General features: G+C 35.2%; 1 protein-coding gene across 1 annotated transcript in view; it reads left to right on the top strand.

The window, feature by feature from the left end:
- Positions 1-21,110, top strand: part of SLC26A7 (solute carrier family 26 member 7) — a gene marked incomplete at both ends in the record, with an annotated part of 119,095 nt that overhangs the window by 80,867 nt on the left and 17,118 nt on the right. Inside the window, 4 exons of the mRNA XM_080693733.1 lie at positions 7,332-7,409; positions 8,389-8,484; positions 15,897-16,003; positions 17,942-18,008. Of these exons, the coding sequence (XP_080549859.1) occupies positions 7,332-7,409; positions 8,389-8,484; positions 15,897-16,003; positions 17,942-18,008 (348 nt within the window). The remainder of the gene's footprint in view (positions 1-7,331; positions 7,410-8,388; positions 8,485-15,896; positions 16,004-17,941; positions 18,009-21,110) is intronic.

Below are 21,110 nucleotides of genomic sequence, written 5' to 3'. Positions count from 1 at the left end.
AACAATATTATAAAATCGAATGAGTTAACTAATGCATACTTATTCGATGTGATGCCTAAGCAACCAAATAATTGTTGTTTTTATTTTATTTTTTGTAGAACTGAGGATTTAACTCAGAGGCATTCTGTTTCCAAGCTATAATCACATCTATCTGCCTATCTATCTGTCATCTATTTATCTGTCTATCATAAATCTATGTATTTTTTAGAACTGGGGATTAAACCCAAAGGCATTCTACCCCCAAGCTAGGGCTGTCCTTAAACCTGCAATCCTCTTGTCTTAGCCTACCAAGTACTGGGATCATAGGTGTGTACCACCATGCCTGGCTATAAATAACCCTTAAATGTTAATGATTATTATAATTGATTTTGTTATTATTATTATTTAAGTATTAATTTCAGAACCTTTTAATATTAAGACATTGTATTTGTTTGGGATGTTAAAGACACTTTTCCTGTCTCAGTAGACTCACTCATTTATCTTTCTGAAAGACCTTAAGCAAGTTAATACAGCCATTAGTCACAATTAAAATTCTGAGATATTTTCACCTTGATTGTATTCCACCTCTTGGATTTATTTAGACATTTGACACACTTTTCTAATTACTGTTTTAGTAACAAAAATTTCTGATTAATTTTTATAACTCACATCAAATGTCTAAGATAAAAAATTCTTTGAGAAAGCTTCTACTTATTATAAAGTCTGAGTTGGGCATACATTTGATTAATAGGGCACAATTTTGAATGATTATATCTATAAATTTTTCAAGGAATTTTTATTTAATCGAGTTTTTTAAATTGGTGCACTGTAGCTAGGCATGGTGGCGCATGTTTGTAATCCCCAGGCTTGGGAGGCGGAGACAGGCAGGTTCGAAGCCAGCTGTGCTGGCTTAAGAGACCCTGTTTCCAAATTTTAAAAAAGTATAAAAATAGGTCTGGGAGTGTAGCCTGGAGGTAGAATGGTTTCCAGGAACCCCAGTATCACAAAAAAAAAAAAAAAAGATGCACTGTAGTCATATACCTATACCTTAATGCTTAATGGAGTACAAGATGGTAGAGGCATATATGCACACATCACTTATTTAGCCTTTCTCCAATTCTCACCCCATTCCCTCCCCACTCCTTCCTTTTCATGTTTGGCTTAGTGATTGACATTGATATGTTTGTGAATGTACATCTTGTACATTAGGGAAATTTCTCTCTTCCCTTTTCCTATCCCCTCAGTTAGGTCACCTTTTTTGGTCATTTATGGTTTTTCCTTTCTTGTCTAGATTTCCTCCTATGACCATTTTTCTCCTTAGCTTCCACATATTAGGGAGCGTGTTCCATATTTTACTTTTTGTGACTTACTAATCTCACTTAGAATAATGCTCTTCAGTTTCCCACATATGATATAATTTTGTTCTTCTTTATGGCTAAGTAAAATTCTATTGTGTCTAACTCCAATTAGAATGGCGATCACTAAAGATGCAAACAACACTAAATGCTGGCCAGGATGTGGAGAATTGGAAACTCTAATACATTGTTGGTGGGATTGCAAATTAGTGCAACCACTTTGCAAATCAGTAGAGAGGATCCTCAAAAGAATGAGAACAAAGCTATCATATGATCCAGCAATACCACTTCTGGGTATCTACCTAAAAGAATGAAAACAAAACTACCAAACTAATGCATGAGTATTTATGTTCATAGCTACACAATTCACAATTCCCAAACTGTGGGACCAGCCAAGATGTCCATCAACAGATGAATGGATTAATAGAAATTTTTTTCCTATATAGTATCTTATCAAACTTCAAAAGAAGTGAAAGAAATCTAACCAAACACTATTTCATAAAATAAAGTTTTATGGCAGAATGTTTTCATGATACTGTGCTAATTTAGATGGTTACTATCTTTTAAATTATTCACATTAAATTGTTCATGGAAAGAATCTGATTTAATATGTATACCCAAATGGAGGATGCTTTCCCATGGTAGTCATTTCAGACCTTTAACACTGCAACTGTGGAATTTATGTGGGTATAATTCATAACTGACATGGTTTGAAGACAGTGATAGGCAAGCCATATCTTAAAAGTTTAGTTTTAAGGAGGCTCTTTATGAATCATTTTTCTATGTGACATGATTTTAAAAAACAATGATTTAATGGTTCTGTCTCTCTTAGGGCCTAGATTTATAATCAGTAAATTAACCGAGAAGGTGTTAAAGACTTTCAACTCTTAGACTAATGACAATCCTTCAAAGGACTACTGATAACCATGTCATATTTGTTAATTTAACAGCTGACTTTTATTCAGCAACATTTTCAATTATTTCTAAAAATGCAAATTTTTATCACATCACTTCTTGCTTAAAGCCCAGAAAAGGCTCTGCATAGGTCTTAGAATTCAAACCATTCACTTCAGAGAAGTACTGCTCATTAGAAGAATACCAGCTATCCAGGTAATTTAAATAATCTAGCAGTCACACTTTAAAAAGTGAAAGAAACTGATAAAATTAATTTTAATAATATAATTTAATTTACCCAATAGAGTAAGAATGCCATCATTTTAGTGTGGAATCTATCTAAAATTATTTACTTTATTTTCCTTTCATACTAAGGCTCAGAAATCTGTTGTGTATTTTACATTTGCAGCAATCTTAATATGGATTAGCCACATTTCAAGTGCTCAAGAGCCCCATGTGGCTGTATTAGACAGTGAATTTAGGACCATATTATACAAGTAAGTAGAGGGTAAAGGTTTTGAATGCTTTAGCAAATTGAATTAAAATATTTGAATAGCCCAGGTCTCCATCAACAGATGAATGGATTGCAACATTATGGGAAATACACACAATGGAATTCTATTCAGCTACAAAGAAGAACAAAATCATGGCATTCGCAAGAAGATGGAAAGATCTGGAGAACATTATGTTAAGTGAGATCAGCCAAGCACAGAAGGAGAAGGGACATATGTTTTCTCTAGTATACCCAAACTAGGGAGCATTGAGGATACCAGAGGGACTCCAGATAAAGGAGGAGAAATCTCAGCAAAGCTAGAATGAAAGGATAGGAGAGGAAGAAGGCTGAGGTTGATTAATGGAGGAGCTACATCTGAATATGTGTAAAAGTATGAATATAGCATGGTTAACCTGGACACTTATTGTTGGGAGAGAGGAAAGGGAACGGGGGAGTGAGAGAAGGCACCAAGCACAGTCTAAATGTATACCATTTTCAATATGTTCCACTTATAAAGAAAATAAAAAAATTTGAATAGGAATAGCAAAAGATGCTGATCACTTAATACCAAGTGCTCCCAGACACATTTCTATCCCCTCCATGTAGAAACTCTTTTTTAAAAAAGTGCTTCTTTGCAGATGTAACATACAAAGCATGTCGATATATCTAAGAAAGGCCTTTCAAAGAATAAGAATGTCCTGGTGCTGCCTGGACACGTGCACAAATAAATGTTTTATTTCTTCCTTTCCTCCTTCCCCCAAAGAACACTGAGTATGGGAGGGCTGCGGAGGGAGCTAAGTGTCCCTTGGCTCTGTCCCCTGCATGCTTCTCTTCACTTCCAACAGAGGCAGTACACCAGTGCTCTCCAGGGAGCTCAGGAGGCATCCCAGAACCACAAGGGATCCCCGACAGCATCTGCTGCAGAAGCACGCAGCCACAACTGAAAACAACAGCTGGCACGTTGTTCTGCAACGCTGAGATTGCCTTTGGGTTCTAATTTGCCAAGCTATATTTCTTTATTCTTTTAAAATTTGGCTCATTGCTTGCTTGTCTTTAAAGCATTCTTAACCATTTCTTAGTTACCCAGTGTCCTGCCCTTTCCCATTTCATTCACCTGTCCACAAAGCTGTGCATGCTGTGAGCGCTCAACCCATTTTTCAGTTTAATAGCTATATAGAAAGAAAACTTTTGGAATCTCCCTCTTCCTCCCTCAACCAGACATAAAAACATGGATAAAACCAATGTCTGCATAGCCATCATTGTGTGTGTGTATTTATGTAATTCAGATTCATATCAACATTTAAATCTATTAAAAATAAGCTTGCCACCTTCCCTTCTTTTTTGTATAGGTGTGTTACTTTTTTGTTTTTTAAGTGAAATTGATTTTGCCCAGATTCTAACATTTCCTAATCTCAATTCTGTTCTCTGCTGTCAACATCCCCATCTTCCTACCGAACACAGAGTTCCACTATCAACTCTCGTTGGCTGGAGGCAGAATAATTCCCAGTATAATGAGTGTGCTAAATTAAACTCTCACTTAAAAATGAGCAAGTTGATCTTTTCATATATGTATATCATATATACATATATGTATATATATATGTACATATATATATGAATATATATATATATATATATCACATTTTTGGTGGTTAATATGTACATGTTGGAGTGAAAAACAACAAAAAACTGTCCAAAAGTATTTTAAAAATTCATTTGACTTTCATGGATCCCAATTTAATACACATTTTATGTTGCCCGTTTAGCTCCCTAGCTCTATGACCTTTAACTAGTCACACTGACCTTCTATGTCGTAACTCTTTCCAAGGAATTTGACTCCAGCTAAGTTCATTTCAGCTTCTATGGCTCAGGGTTTTGTTTTTCAGGTACATTGTAAGTATATGATTAAAAAGTCCACAGAAAGGATGCATGTCCTTGTCTTTTGTGTTGAAAATAACCTTAGCAGTGAATGTCCTTTTCTTTCCATATGAATATGGATTTGTTTAGTCACCTACTGTAAGCTGCCCTTTGACACCTAGGTCTTTCCAGGCCAGAGGAGTTATAGGCATCATATTTTATTCTTTTTTTGTGTGTATGTGGTATTGGAGATGGAACTCAGGGACATTCTGAGTTACATCCCCAGGCCTATATTTTTTAATTCTTCATTTTGAAACAGGGTGTTACTCAGTTTCAAAGGGCCTCAGTAAGTAGCTGAGGCTGTCTGAGAACTGTGCTCTTCCTGTCTCAGCCTCCCAAATGCTGCGATTACAAGCATGTGCCACCACGCCCAGCTTATTTTATTCTTAAAAATAATTTATACCATGTAAAATCACCAGTCACTCCTTTTGTATACTATACCTTTTTGTATACTATAACCTCATTTATGACCAATCATTAATAAAAGAATGATTTACTTCCCATATAAGAATTATTGTTGTTACTTTGTGCCAGCTAGGATGTGCAAGTGGTGGGTTCTATTAATTATGAAAGATAGAAGAGATCCCCTCTACTTCTGCCATCACAGAAGAGCTTGTGCTAATGTCTATTCAAATGATTGATCAGAAACCGGGCATGGTGGCACAAGCTTGTAATCCCTGCGCTTGGGAGGCTGAGACAGGAGGATCGCGCTGGTTCAAAGCCAGCCTTGCTGGCTGAAGAGACCCTGTTTCCAAATAAAAAACTATAAAATAGGTCTGGGAGTGTAGCCCAGAGGTAGATGGGTTTCCAGGAACCCCAGTACCACCAAAAAATAAAAGATTGATCAGATTACTTTCCTTCCTCCCACACGTGCATCTTTTAATAGTGTCAGATTCAGGTCACTTCCAATCTAGACTGACTCTGCGTATGTAGACATGTATGCAAGCAATGATTACAGATCCCTTCTCCAATTCCTTCTTTAAAGAATCAGGTTTATGGCAGTACATTTTAATATAATTAAATGCATTTTAACTATAGTTCACATTACTTAAAAATATCAAATCATGCTCCTTTCATATTTGAAGTTATCAATACCAATTTCAATATTATGTACAGAAAAAAAGAAGGGGCGGGGTGGGTTCCGGAGGGAAACACAAGTGATGGATGTGTATATGTTCCTATAATTCTGAACTCATTATGATGTATAATTACAATATACTAATAAAGAAAGAAAAGAATATTATATAATCACAAAACAGTTAAGATATAAAATATTATCAACATTCCAAAAGTTTTCCCAATCTCTTTTATAGCCTATTCTCTGACTACCTACAATCTCAAACATCATATATATATACATATATATGTGATTTTTGCAAAATATCATAGACATATAGTCTTATTACCTTTTTATTATGTTAATGTATTATTTTTATCATTATTAGCACTTATTAGTTATAAAAATTAATGGGTTTCACTGTGATATTTCCACACATGCATTTATCTTATAGTCTTTTGCATCCAGCTTTTTTCTCCAGTGTAATGGTTTTGAATTTTACTTCTGCTCTTTTTTATGGCTGAGTAGTACTTTGTTGTATTTGTGTCACAATTTATTTACCAAGTGGTGAAAATTTCAGGTATTTACATTTTTTGGTGCTTGTGAGCAAGTTGCTATAAATATGTACTTATGGCTATTTACATGAACATTTTCTTTTATTTTTCTTAGGCAGCAGTGTGTCTATTGTAAGCATGTGTGTAACTTCATGAGAAATTGCCCAACCATTTCTAAAGTGACTATACCATGTTTCATTCCCACCCTCATTGCCAGAGACCTCCAGTTCCTCTGAGTCCTTGTCAGCCCTTGGAATGGATTGTTTCTGTATTTATTTTTCATTTAAACCATTCTAATAAGTTCATATTCCCCTGACATCTGTATAGTGATGTTCTGGGCATTGCTGTGATCTCTGGAAAGCACTCTTTCCTCTTGTTAGGATGGCAGGTTGACAAAGTGTTTCGATGAACTCCTGAGTGTTTGCTTATGTGAGGTCAGGGTCGCCACAAAGCAGAGACAGGTGTTTTGAGTTGCCTTTTGTCAGCAGGCTGAGTGGGTTAGAACGTGATCCTGATGACATTTTAGGATTAGTAAACTCTGTCCCACCTCCACACACCGCTCTTGTGATCTCATAAAAGAACTTCATAAAGAGATCTTAACAATAAAAAACTCCAAAGAAGAGAGTGAATGCTTTCTTCGGTGGAAGTCTGTCATCCGCACAGAAAAGCCCTAAGTTGCATATTTAGTTATTATCCAAACAGCCCTCTAGGAAAGAAGGAAGGGTCAGGCTAACCAGTGGGCTACACAACTTCTATCGAACCGATGCTCTCACCTTTCAACAAATAGAGGCATTGCTGTGATGTGTGATAAAAGTCCATGGTGTCCTATTTCTTTACGTGGAATTGCTTTTCTCTCCTCCTTGACTTAATTTGATTCCACTAGTTTGTCAGCTGTCACGTTTGGCTTCCCTCAGCTGTGAAATGTAGATAACGACAGTCTATGCAATTTAATGATGATGTGCCAACACTTTGTTTCTTCTAATCAAGCTGAGCTATGAATTACCCTCCCCACCACCACCCATAGCATTGAAATAAATAAAAAAATCGAAGACGTTCTTTTTTGTCTGTCTCTTCTTTTCCAGGTGGCCTGTCTCATATCCTGCCTTTTCATCCTCATAGTCATCTATGCGGTAGGACCTTTGCTCTACTGGCTGCCCATGGTACAGTCATGTTTTTCACTACCTATTTTTTAACTTTAATTTTGATGGGCATCACTGTGTATACAATTTCTTGGGATGGTAAATTCGATTATACTGAATCAGCAAACATTCTTATATAATGAAAGGGTAATTGGGAAGGGGTAGAAGGATACCACATTTAAAGAGGGAGGAAAAGAGGGCTCCATGTCTGTCTTCAGCTCACATATGAAATTGGCATTCTGGAACTAGTTATTCTGTGCTCATGCAGAGGGTGGAATTAGAAATACTCTGTTGAAAAAGTAGACTTTGTAAGAATGTTATAAGAAATTTGCTAGAAAACATGTGCTAAGATAAGAGGGTAGGGAACACAATACATCGCCAACCTTGATAAAACCCTTATACACAGTGACTCAGAAAATTAGAAAGGGCAAAGTGAATCACTGAGTTCATAAACTTGAGGCACAAACGTGATGCCAATTAAAGTGCCAGTTTTAAGAGAGCCAATTTCCATCCTATGTTGTTCTAATTCTTCACTTGTCACTTGTATAGTGAGGATAAATCATTCCCATGGAATGATCTTACAATCATCAAGGTCATTTGTCAAAAGAGTTATAAATTTCTTCAGATGAGATAATTGACATTCAAGATAACTGCAAATAAGTATATGCATATGCATTTCTGCAACAAACAAATGACAGCAAATAACTAGTTATGGGGACGTTCATCTACATAATATTCACCCTTATAGTTCATTGATTTTTCTTTTCTGTCTTGTTTTGTAGTGTTGCATAAGTTTTTCCCTGTGATTTCCTAGAAATGATATAATATTCCTTAAGTATAGTGATAAGTTAGTTCTAAACAAAACAAATATTACTTTAGTCTTTTAATTGGTGACTGATTTTCTGTAATATTTTTTAAAAGATATAAAAATACCATGGTCATTTTAAATCTTTATCTTGTTTTATCATCAGCTCTCTCTCTCTTTTTTTTTTTTTTGCAGTGTGTTCTTGCAAGCATTATTGTTGTGGGACTGAAGGGAATGCTAATACAGTTTAGGGATTTAAAAAAATATTGGAATGTGGATAAAATCGATTGGGTAAGTAGAAACTTGACCCCCAAAATTTTCTCCTTGGTTTAAGCGCATGTTATCAAATAAGCTTTAATATTTTTATTTGCAGAAAATAGATTTAACCAGTTGAGGCTTATGTACTTAATGAACTACCAGTTATTGTTTTAAAAAATTTAATGAGTATTAAATGTAAATTGTCATTATAAGAGACACAAACAGAATTTTGTCAAATTTGGTGGATATATATTTTGAGAAGTTTTAAAGAAACATCAGCTAATTTGAGCGTATTGGGATGCCTAGTTTATATTATGAATTGATTCTGGCTCATTAAGAAAATACATCCTAGCCAGGCTTACTGGCGCATGCTTGTTCCCAGTTCTTGGAAGGCTGAGACAGAAAGATCTCAGGCTTGCGGCCAGCCTCAGCTACTTAGTGAGGCTTTTCCCAACTTGGTAAGACTGTATTTCAAAATAAAGAGTTAAAAATAGGTGAGTGTAGCTCAGAAATAAAATGCCCTTGGGCACAATCCTTGGTACCACGCACATACACACAAAATACATTCTAATAAAAATACGATGAGCTATAGTGTGTATGTAAAGTCAACAGTAATCTTTATGAATGTATGTCACATAAATATAGGGTGAACTTCTTCATGGTGACCATATTCATTCTAAATACAAAAAGTCTCATTAATTGTCTTTTAAGTGAGTTATAGCAATGGAAACCTTTTATTAATAAGATATTCTTGAGGACAGCATACATTATATTGAACAATGATAAAATGTGGTTTCAACTAGCAGAAATGTTTATAACACATTCTAGAGAAACCTGTTGATACATGAATATCCAAAATCCTCTCCCTCACCAACATGGGTGAAGTAATTCATGAGTACTCCTTGTTTAGCTCTGCCATAGAATTCACCACATTGACATATAATGATTTGTGTATTTCCTCTCCTTCGGATCCTTTGTTCTTTGAAGCACTGAGGATTACTTTGGCTGGCGCCTCTTTTCATAATATTCCCGAGACTCAGTATTACGGAGTCCCACCAAGGTGCAATGCCTAGTGTCATGAGGAATGTAGAGGTGAACGAAGGACTACCTGTCCTTTCCAGACATTTCTCATTTGCACAGGAAGCATATACAGAAACATTTGCTTATTACCCATGATACAACACAACCTGGAAGTAAAACTACAGCTTAGTTCTGGGGAAGAAAAGAGGGAGGAACATTAATCTTTACTTGTTAATATGAAAGGATTTCACAGCACAGTGGAGCTGAAATAAAATGAGACTTGAAGAAATCATTGTGTGTGTGTGTGTGTGTGTGTGTGTGTGTGTGTGTGTGTGTGTGTACTAGAGATTGAACCCAGGAGCATTCTACCTCTGAGATACACCTCCAGTCCTTTTTATTTTGTGTTGAAACAGGATCTTACTAGGTTCCTGAGAATCTCGATATATTGCTGAGACTGTCCTTGGATTGGCAATTCTCCTGTCTCAGTCTTCCAAGGATTACAGGCATGAACCATCACATCTGGCTAAAAGAATAGTATTTGATAAGCCAAGGAGACATGATAAACCAGGCTGAGAGAGGATCATATGTTTTATTTTTTATTAATTTATGTATTTATTTTGTGGTACTGGGGTTCCTAGAAGCCCTTCTACCTCCAGGCTACACTCCCAGACCTATTTTATACTTTTTATTTGAAAACAGGGTCTCTTAAGCCAGCGCGGCTGGCTTCAAACTGTATGATCCTCCTGTCTCCACCTCCCAAGTGCGGGGATTACAAGCGTGTGCCACCACGCCCAGCTGTATGTTTAATTTTTAAGGCAGAATATGGAAGCTGCCTCATGCAAACAAATAAGAAGATGCAAACATACTTTTTTGGTGATACTGGGGTGGAACTCAGTGGCTTTTCTACCTCCGGGCTATACTCCAGACCTACTTTATATTTTATTTGGAAACAGGGTCTCACTAAGTTGCTGAGAGCCTCACTAAGTAGCTGAGGCTGGTTTCAAACCTGTGTGATCCTCCTGTCTCAGGCTACCAAGCGCGGGGATTACAAGTGTGCGCCACCATGCCGGGCTACAAACGTATTTAAAATCTACTTGATAACCCTATGATAAGGATATCTTTAAGGGAGTTGTTAATCACATAAAAGGGAATGTGTTTTCATACTGAAACACAAGAGGTATTTCTAAGGAAGTTATTAATGACATAAAAGGGAACATGTTTCCATACTGAAACCCAAGAGAAGATATTAGAGAAAGCTTCTTCTAGAAGTGATTTCTAGTTCATAATTGTAGAATCAATAGATATTAAAGAGAGAATGTATATATATATATATATATATATATATATATATATATATATATATTCTTAAAAAACAAATGCTTTAGTGGTTACCCTTAGTCTTTAAAAATATAGGTTCTCATTTCTGAGTTATTCACTTTATGTCTTGTGTGTGTGTGTGTGTGTGTGTGTGTGTGTGTGGTACTGGGAGTGGAACCCAGGGGCTTTTTAACTCCAGGTTATACTCCCAGACACATTTTATATTTATATTTTATTTGGAAACGAGGTCTCACTAAATTTCTGAGAGCCTCACTAAGTAGCTGAGGTTGGCTTCAAACCTGCATGATCCAATCCTCCTGTCTCAGCCTCCCAAGCATGGGGATTACAAGCGTGTGCCACCATGCCTGGCTTATTTCTTTGTTTTCTGTATGTCATCACCAAGTAGTTTTCCAAGAAGGGTTCAAGTATTTATACTCCATGTATTAAATTTTGAAAACATTGATCTTATTTTTTTACTGAAAGGAAATTTTTGGACTAGTCTAAAATACTTTTCCTTGAGACCTTTTAAACCTGGCATTATCTTCAGATATTGGAAAACAAGGTAGGAAAATCACAAGTTAGCCTGATTTTTTGTTATTTTCTGTGACTTTTTTTTTTCTAAATGAATGCTCAATAAAGTTCATTTTTCCTACCCACAAAGTTAGGTGATATTATCAGAATATTTCTGTAGTTAAAGATCCAGTGTAAAATTTCTAAGAGTATCATATTCCTATTTTTATTTCAGAATAATAAAATATTTTCAAAACTTTCCCTCTTAAATACCTTTGAATATTTTTAAAATAAATGTACTGTATCCTCTTCCTAAAGAATTATGTATCTGTTCATTTTACTTTGTATTTATCCATGTCTGTCTACTTCCTCGTGCTTCTTTTTTTCCAATAGGCAATTTCTTTGGATTATTCATTGTATCTCTGATTATGAATTTCTAGTTGTGATACACTATTTTTTAGTTTTAAATATTGCTTTGATCTTTGTAATGTTTTTATTCTCACTCTATTTCCTATTTTTTCAGCTTGCTTTTTATCTCCTTCAGTTTTTTTTTAATAAAATATTCCTTTAGTTAGAAATCTAGGTTGTGATACTGTTGGCATTTCACTTTCAACACAAACGTCTATGGGTACATTTTCTGTTTCTCTGGTGGCACAATCTTGGCTACAGAACTTACAAGCTGTTGCCCCTATAAGCTTTTATCTAGAATATGATTATGTAGGAATCTAATGCTCACAAAAAAATTATAATCAACTGAACGCTGAGAAAAAAATATGGCTTCCAGTGTTGGTCCTCCTTGATTTTCTTCCAGATTCCACAGTATTTGGCATATCTGTAACTTATTTTGTATCTGGGCTTTGTAATCATGTTCTTTTTTTATGAGGCTTTTTTTTTCATGAGGCTGATTTTTCTCTTTTATGTATTTATTTTATATTACCTTTGCTTTACTTTAATATAAAGAAGTAGAGTTCAAATATCTTTAATATATTGTCTAAGTCTGATATCCAAATATACTTGGGTCATTCTAGCAGCAGTATGGCAAATGGTTTATTACGAAGATCAAGATGATAGCCAGCATGATGGTGCGCACTTATAATTCCAGCATTAGGGAGGCAGAGACCAGAAGATCACAGTTTGGTTCATGAACAGACTCAGCTACTTAGCGACGCCTTTTGCAACTCAATGAGACCCTGTTTCAAAAATAAAAAGACTAAAAATAGGGCTGGGGATATAGGGTGTAGCTCAGATGTAGAATGCCTCTGGGTTCCATCCCCAGTACCGAAAAAAAAAAAAAAAAAAAAAAGACGACAGGTAAGAAGGAGGCTATCAAAATAGTCTAAGGAAGGGACAGGAAAATATGAACTAGGGCATTATCACATGGTAAAAAGATGTGGTTCCAGATATTTTTAATTAATTGACAAGAATTATGAAATGATGAGACAGATAAAAGAGGAGAAAGGGTGTAATGTGATACAAGGTTTTTAGTTATAGGATATTAAAGAGTATTAATGTTTTACCTGAAGAAGAACATTGGAAAAAAGGCAGATTTGGGGATAAAATTAATGAGTTTAAATTTGAATATTTTGAGCATGGAGGTATTTTTAAACAACTTTTAAAAATGGCTTAAGAACTTGGAATTGGTAGTCTTCTATTTAGAAGTTATAGTTGAAAATTGAGAATGAATATGTTATATGGTGTGGGAAAATTGGAACTGAGAAAGTTGACAAGGGTATAACAGGGGTTAGCTTGACAGTGACTTTCTGTGGTCAAAGTGACAGGTATCTCTTAGCTGCTAAGGAATTCAATAATAAAAAGCCATGGAAGTTTGGGGTATGATATGGACATATATATATGGAATAAGAATATTGCACAGACTTCTGTAAATATAGGGTATATTGCTCAGTAGGCATGATATATATAGATCATTCAATAGATTATAATATGCCTATATATCATGGAAGCAAAGTTACCAAAGATGTGTGTGTATCTACCTGTATAAAATAATTTGAAAGTTTCATCACATAAAATCAAACTTTTTTTGTTGTGGTTTAGTGTTGATTTTATCTTGATTATAGACAAAGACCTCATTGAAATAATGAAGAAATTAAATGGAGGTTTTTCTCAGGGGCTTAGAACAAAGTTTCTGTAGCTGAACAGATATAGAAATTTAATAGTACAGATCTGTCACCAAAGTAACCACTAATAAACAGGTAAGGGAAAGATGAAGTGATTCAATACCTGCTAAACTATGCTTTACACTGATGCATTTTCTTTTTTCTTTTTTTTTTTCGGGTCTGGGGAGGGAACCCAGGGGCATTCGACCCCCGAGCTACACCCCCTGCCCTATTTTTTATTCTTTATTTTTTGAAACTGGGTCTCACTGAGTTGCAGAGGCCTCACTAAGTTGCTAAGGCTGTCTGTGAACCGCGATTCTCTGGTCTCAGCCTCCCAAATGCTGGGATTACAAGCGTGTGCCACCATGCCCGGCTTACACTGATGCATTTTCTATAAGAAGCAAAAATTTACATGTTCCCTACTTAAAGTTAACCTTGGGGTTAGTTTGTGTTTGGGGATTGTGAGTGTCAAGTTATTTTTTTTTAATGTGAAATAAATAGGGACCCAAGAGCTAATCAATATTTGATAATTGTGATAACCAAATTTTGGGTCCACAGGAATTGTCACAGAATACCGTTGGGACTTACTCTGACTAATGAAACTGTTTACTGATCTATGTTATTAATTTCCATTTGATATTTTTTCAAAGCTATAAATGTAGCCCAAGGAAATAACTAAATATTTGGAGAGCCTGACTTATAATAGATGATGTTGTGGGAGAGTAAATATGCTTTAAAAATAGAACCAGATGGTAACAAAATTTTTGGTCGCTCTGATGAATCCTGGCCTCCAGGCTCCATGGCTTTTTAAGTGGCAGAGACCAACATCCTTAGTTTCCTGTGCCATTTTGAATTATGGAGGTTGGCCAGGAGGAATTGGACTCATAAAGCTTTCGGTGAAGCTTTTTTTCTGCTGCACACAGGGAGGCTCAGCATTTGAAGATAAGTAAGACTCAGAGTCCTCAGATGAAGTTGAAGTAATGAGAACAATTTTGCAGTCGTATTTTGTGTATGTTTGAGTACAGTGTAATACACTAGGAAGGAAAACAACAACAACAACAACACAACAACAACAGCAACAACACTGCATACAAATAGAAGAATCAAATGACTGCTGATTATCTGAATAAAGGAAAAACATCTCAGTGTCCCAGCCTATGGAACAACAGGCTGGGGAAGATCTCATAATAAATTAGCAGTGCATTTGTAGCGGATTTATCCTAACATGAGACTCATTTAAAATATATTTTCTATCTTACTCCAGAATACGTATGCCTTTTATATCAAAAGAATTTCTAAAGATAAAATTTTGCTTCCAAGGACTCAGCTTTTCACAACAGCCTATTATTAAGAATCACACAAGCTCAGTGTAAATATATAATGCTGACAAAGGAAATGCATTTTGAATAAGAAAGTGTTCTTAAGAAATGTTTGTTTTAAACTTGACTGAAGAAAAAACAAACTGTGCTACTCCCAATCATATTATGCTATTTTCCGATTACAGAGTAGTTTCTAACTCTTTCATTTGTGAATGGAGTAAAATTATGTTTTTGAAGATGGCTTTAAAGTGATAATACTTGAAAACATTGGGAGAGAAGGAAATCAACTTAAAATTATCTGTTTAGGCAGAGTGATGCCTGTTGTTTGGTAGAAAAGAGAGTTTAAAATTTTTGCTAGTCTACTATTTGATAAATGCAGGATTTTGTGTTTAGGCTTACAACCTTCTGGATTTCACAAATTATTTTTCTTAAAAAAATGTTTTTTGCAGTACTAAGGTTAGATATGTCAACTACACTCTAGTATCTTGATGCAATTATAATTTAAGTCTGGGAAAACAAATAATAACTTTGGAATTCCAGTTGAAAAAGAATTAGAATTTCTTGTAGTTTTTTGAAATGTTCCCAATAACTAAGTTGGCCTTGATTTTAGATTTCACAAATGGTCCTTTGTAAATAAAATTATAATGATCTTTATAGTGGTTGATCTAAAAGTAGCATTGCCAGTATTGTTTGATTCTATCATTTTAACATTAGGCTTTGAGAGCCTTATGTAGTAATAAATGACATTAGTTATTTTTATAGTAATCCTAAAAAACAGAGTATCATTGAGAATGACAAACATGTGCAAACAATTACTTGAAATATTGTTACATTAAATGAGAAAGCAGTGGGAAATTATGATATGCTTTTGGCCACATACACATCAGCCAACTGTCTAAGACCTTAAATATGGTGATTCTTAGGTACTGAACTAAGGAAATAAAAAAATGAACCTTTCTCTACTTCTACTTCGGGAGAATCAGATGGAGCCAGGGTCTGTCTGTGTACTCCTGAGCTTCTGTTTACCACGTCTTAACGTCCATATTTTTGCTGAGAGAGTTGATCATAGGAATATTGTAAAGTAAGATTGTGTGGAACTTTTCAATCATGAGAAAGGTGAGAATACTGAAGAGTCTACATTTTCTGTCTCCTATTGCTCTTTTAGGGCATATGGGTCAGTACGTATATATTTACAATATGCTTTGCTGCCAATGTGGGACTGCTATTTGGTGTAGTCTGCACCATAGCTATAGCCATAGGACGTTTCCCAAGGTAAGATTTTGTTTAACTACTCTCTTTATTCTTATGGAGCAACAGAGTATATGCTGTTACCAGTTACTTTTATTTCTTTATATCATATAGTCCAACAGTCTCATTTTTTACTTGCTATCAGAGAATTGGAGACAGATAAAAATGTCTTATGTAGATAAATTTTTTATGTTTAATATATATTAGTGTTGATGTTAGTGAAGAGGAATATTAACATTGTGAAATAGAAATGTATATATTAGTCAGCTTTTCATTGCTATAACAAATATCTGAGATAAACTGAAAAGGAGAAGAGTTTTATCTTCTTGTTTAAGAGGGTTTGGTCAGTGGTTGCGTGGCTCCACTGCTTTGGTCTTGTGGTGAAGCAGAAAATCATGGTTGAGAGGATGTGGTAGAGAAAAGCTGTTCACCTCATAGTAGGCAGGGAGGGAAGGAGAGGAGAGGAGAGAAAGGAGAGAGAGAGAGAGGGAGAGAGAGAGAGAGAGAGAGAGAGATAGACAGACAGACAGACAGACAGACAGACAGACAGACAGACAGACGGAGAATGAGAGAGATCTCCTTCCAGAGCAAGTCTCAATGGCCTAACTTAATTCCACCTCCTAAAGGTTTCACCACCTCCCAGTAGCACCACAGGCTGGTGACCAGACCTTTGGTACAACAGCCTTTGTGGGAGATTCTAGATCAAACTATAGCAAATACATAAAATATATTAAAATAAATAAATCCCTAGGCCATATTCTGTATCACAGAGATTTATTAATTAAAAGACCAGATGTATTGCCCAATGAAATACAAACCATATACCAACAGTAATCATTTGAAAAATTAAATAGCCATAGTTTTCAAGACAGCTTGTTGAGGAACAGACTTTTTGTCTTTTTACTTTCTGTACATCTCTAAGTCATTTTTTTCTTTCTTTTTTCTTTTTTCTTTTTGGTGGTACTAGGGTTCTTGGAAGCTCTTCTACCTCAGGGATACACTCCCAGACCTAATATATATATATATATATATATATATATATATATATATATATTTTTTTTTTTTTTTTTTTTTTTTTTAAACAGGGTCTCTTAAGCCAGTGACACTGGCTTCGAACCTGCGCGATCCTCCTGTCTCTGCCTCCCAAGCACAGGGATTAATTACAAGCATGTGCCACCAGGGCCCACTGCATTTTACTATTTTAAGCAAATCCTTTTCTGTTCTTCCATTGTTCATATGATAATTTTTCTATGCAAGTCTCAACCTTTACTTAAAAATATTTGTAAAATCAGTTAGGTGTGGTGAGTATGTACGCCTATAATTCCAGTACACGGGAAGCTGAGATAGGAGGATGGCAGATTCATGGCCATCCTCAGCAACTTAGGCCCTCCACAATATAGTGAGAACCTGTTTAAAAATAAAATATAAAACAGGCCTAGGGTGTAGCTCAGAGGTAGAATTCCCCTGGGCTCACTCTCCAGCAACACAAAAAATTTTTTAAAAATCTTAAATTCTTAAAAATGCTGTAGATTTTATCTTTATAGAATAAATGTATTAGATCCATTATCTCATTCTATTTGGCTTTTAATTTCTTCTTTCTTTTCATTTTCTTCAGAAAAAGTTTGTCAAATACTATATTACATTTTCTAGAATTTTGTCTTTTATAATTTACTGATCTACCTCTTACAGCTTGGAGATATGAGGCACTGAGAGGCCAAATAAGCTAATGAATTTAGCTGACATCCACTTATTCATCTCTAGTTGGATGCCTTGTTGTCACTTTCTATTGTTAAGTATATCAGAACTATACACATTTACTAATGTTTGATCAACAACTGGAATATAGGATTTAAGCCACATCAGATGCTTTCTAATTGTTAAGATTACTTATTTATTTCTTTTGTTTCTTGCTAACTTAGTGATCAGGAAATGACTTGTATTTTCTCTCTGCATTAACTTTAGAGCAAAGACTTTAAGTATAAAAAACATGAAAGAAATGGAATTTAAGGTGAAGACAGAAACGGATGAAGTGAGTTCAGTTTTCTTTTTCTTTTGTACAATCATTAATAATTTTGTGGGTGCAATAATTTTAAGATATAAGGAGCAGATAAATTATGACTTAAGATCATATTATTTAATTTTAATCAGTGTAAACTTTTAATGGTATATATTTACCATAATACATATGATTATGTGATAGTAAATATATAGCAAATCAATAGAACAAAAGAAAATCTCTTTGGTTTAGCAATCAAATAAGTTATATTAGTGATTCATCAGACTACTAATATATATTATTGTTCACAGTAGAATAATAATGGTATAGATTAGTTCATTAGAAACCTCTTTTCTATTACTAAGTTGCAGAAAGTAATCAAGGTGAACTCAGTTTTTTTGAATAAGATGATAAAGGAAATGAGGGAATAGAAAAAGGAATAAAGCAAAATTGGTTCATAGCACTGCTTTAAAAAGAAAACTGGTAAATGAGAGACAATATCCTTAATAGAGAGTAATTACAGCCAGTGGGTTTGAATGCCGGTAGGATTTTATTTTTTACACAATGGACATCATTTTAAAGAAACAACTTGCATAAATTATCTTGCCCTGCCTATGCTTAGAAGGGCTAAATGAGTATTTGAGTTCTAATTTTTTGTGTGTGTGGTAAGAGATGACCAAAACAGTTTAAAGTAAGGGGGAAAATGTTGACTTGAATTATTTTTGCCAATTTTAAAAATTGCTCTCACTTTGAACCTGCATTGTTTGGCTAAACTTTTCTCCTTTATTTTTCATGTTCACTTGTTTTTGTACCTCATGACTTCCCTCAGAAAGAGAAAACTGGCCTCCCACCAAAGAACTAATGTCAGAGTATTTCTAAGTAGCCCGAGAGTAGGAAGTAACATTAGGAGTCCTTCTGTGACACTAAGGAAATGCCTTATGATTTTAATAAGCATGGAAAGATCTGCTTCACAGAGAGTTATTTGAGTTCAGAGCCTTTGAGAATGTTGCAGCCTCAACTTTTCCATCAAATGAGCATTAAGTACTCGTGTGAAGTCCCAGACTAACTCTCAGTCCCTTGACTTCCAGTGTATCCACCTGACATGTGCATTTCACCTTCTCAGCTTTGAGATAGATTTCAAAATTGGATTGACTGTTCAGTTTTAGAATCACTGGTTAATCAGCTCTGTCTGATCTTGGCTTTCTCCAACTGCTAACTATGTGGGGAAGTAAATGAGGGAAATTTCTGTGTCCTTAAGCCTTGATTGATTCCAGTCTTGCCACCCAACTGAATAATAACTAGTATCACATGGAGATTTTAATTTTATGAAAGTATTCCACATCACTAGTTACCTAATGTTTTATATCAAAATTAAGAGGGGGAAACAACTACGACTGAACAAGATTTCAATAGAAACTATTGAGTGAAATTTTTAGCTAATTTAAAGTAAAATGATCTGTTTTTCTTGGTTCTATTTATGCACATTGCCATCATTTTTTCATGCAAACATGTTTCTGGTTGGGGAAATCTCCATCAATGAATTCAACTTCATTTAGAATGTCTTTTCAAGCCGGGAGTGGTGGTGCACACTTGTAATCCCAGCACTCAGGAGGCTGAGACCAGAGGATCGCCATTTGGGGACAGCCTCAGTTACTTAGTGAGGCCCTCCATAACTTAGTGAGACCCTTTTTTAAAATAAAGAATAAAAAAATAGGGCAGGGGATGTAGCTCGGAAGTCAAATGCCCCTGGGATCCATCCGCAAACCCGTAAAAAAAAAAAAAAAAGTGTCTTTTCAGAGATAGTTTGATTTTTACTATTTGAAGATACATATGTATTTTCATCTTAAAACAATATGCTCTAAGAATAGTATTTATGACAGTAAATATGACAGGTCTAAGAATTATTAATATTTTATCTTATTTTATTATTATTATTATTATTATTATTATTATTATTATTATTATTATTTTGGTGATACTGGGGTTCCTGGAAGCCCTTCTACCTCCGGGCTACACTCCCAGACCTATTTTATATTTTTTTTTATTTTTGGAAACAGGGTCTCTTAAGCCAGGTGCGATCCTCCTGTCTCCGCCTCCCAAGTCCAGGGATTACAAGCGTGCTCCACCACACCAGGCTTTTCATATTTTACATTTGGATTTTAGGAGTATTACTCTTGATTAAAATTTAGCTTGGCAAATTAAGGGTTTTTGTTTGTTGTCTTGAGTTACTTTGTTGAAAATATCCTCACTTTCAGAGCTTATTCAGTTTTATAGCTTTAGAAACCTTTGAGGTTATCTAGTTTAAACATTTACCTACTTTTTTAAATGAAGGAACTTAGAGAGATTAGATGAACAGTCCAAACAGATGCACTTAGTCTGTTCTCACTCATCTTTCTTTGCTCTGCCTACTGCATGACTATTCTCTGCATCTCCTCTTCCATGCCAGTACTAAGACCTAGAGGAGTCCTGCTTTGCTTAGCTGGTAAGGAGCTGTCATTTTATAGAATTGACCATCCTTTCAATTAGGCACTTGTCCCAAAGTCACAGAGAAGATATCTTTTTTAAAAAAAAAAATTCATTGATGCATTATATACATACATCATATTGGGGCAAAAAAACTTGTGTGGACATACATGTATACATCACCCATTTATCCCCTACCAGATTCCCACCCCATTCCCTCCCCATTCCTCCTTCCCATGCTTGGCTTAGTGGTTGACTTCGATATGTTTAAGTAAATTGTGTGTTTTAGAGAATTTCCTTCTTCCCCCCTCCCAATCCCCTCATTTAGGTTGTCTTGTTTGCTCCTTCAAGAATTTCCTTTTTCATCTACAGTTTCTCCTATGACCCATTTCAGAGAAGATATCTTTAGCGGCATACCACTGAGTCCTGCCCGTTGTCCTTGGGCATACAGTCAAAACAGACACCTTTTGTATCAAAAAAATTTCTTCTCCTTGTTTTGCATCTTTCACCCACATCCTTGCAACTCAGGGAATCCTAGACCTTCCCAAAGTGACATTGTCTTCCTAATACTACCTCTCAGTCTATTTCTTCCTGTTAGGACTATATATAGTTATATTTCAGCTAAAGAAAAGCTTATGTCATTATGAGGTGAAGGCTGACGACCCTTTAGGA

The sequence above is a fragment of the Muscardinus avellanarius genome (genome assembly GCF_963383645.1).
Source record: "Muscardinus avellanarius genome assembly, chromosome: 4".
Lineage (NCBI taxonomy): Eukaryota > Metazoa > Chordata > Mammalia > Rodentia > Gliridae > Muscardinus > Muscardinus avellanarius.
The sequence above is the reverse complement of the archived record's forward strand: the minus strand, read 5'-3'. Positions and strand labels throughout refer to the sequence as shown.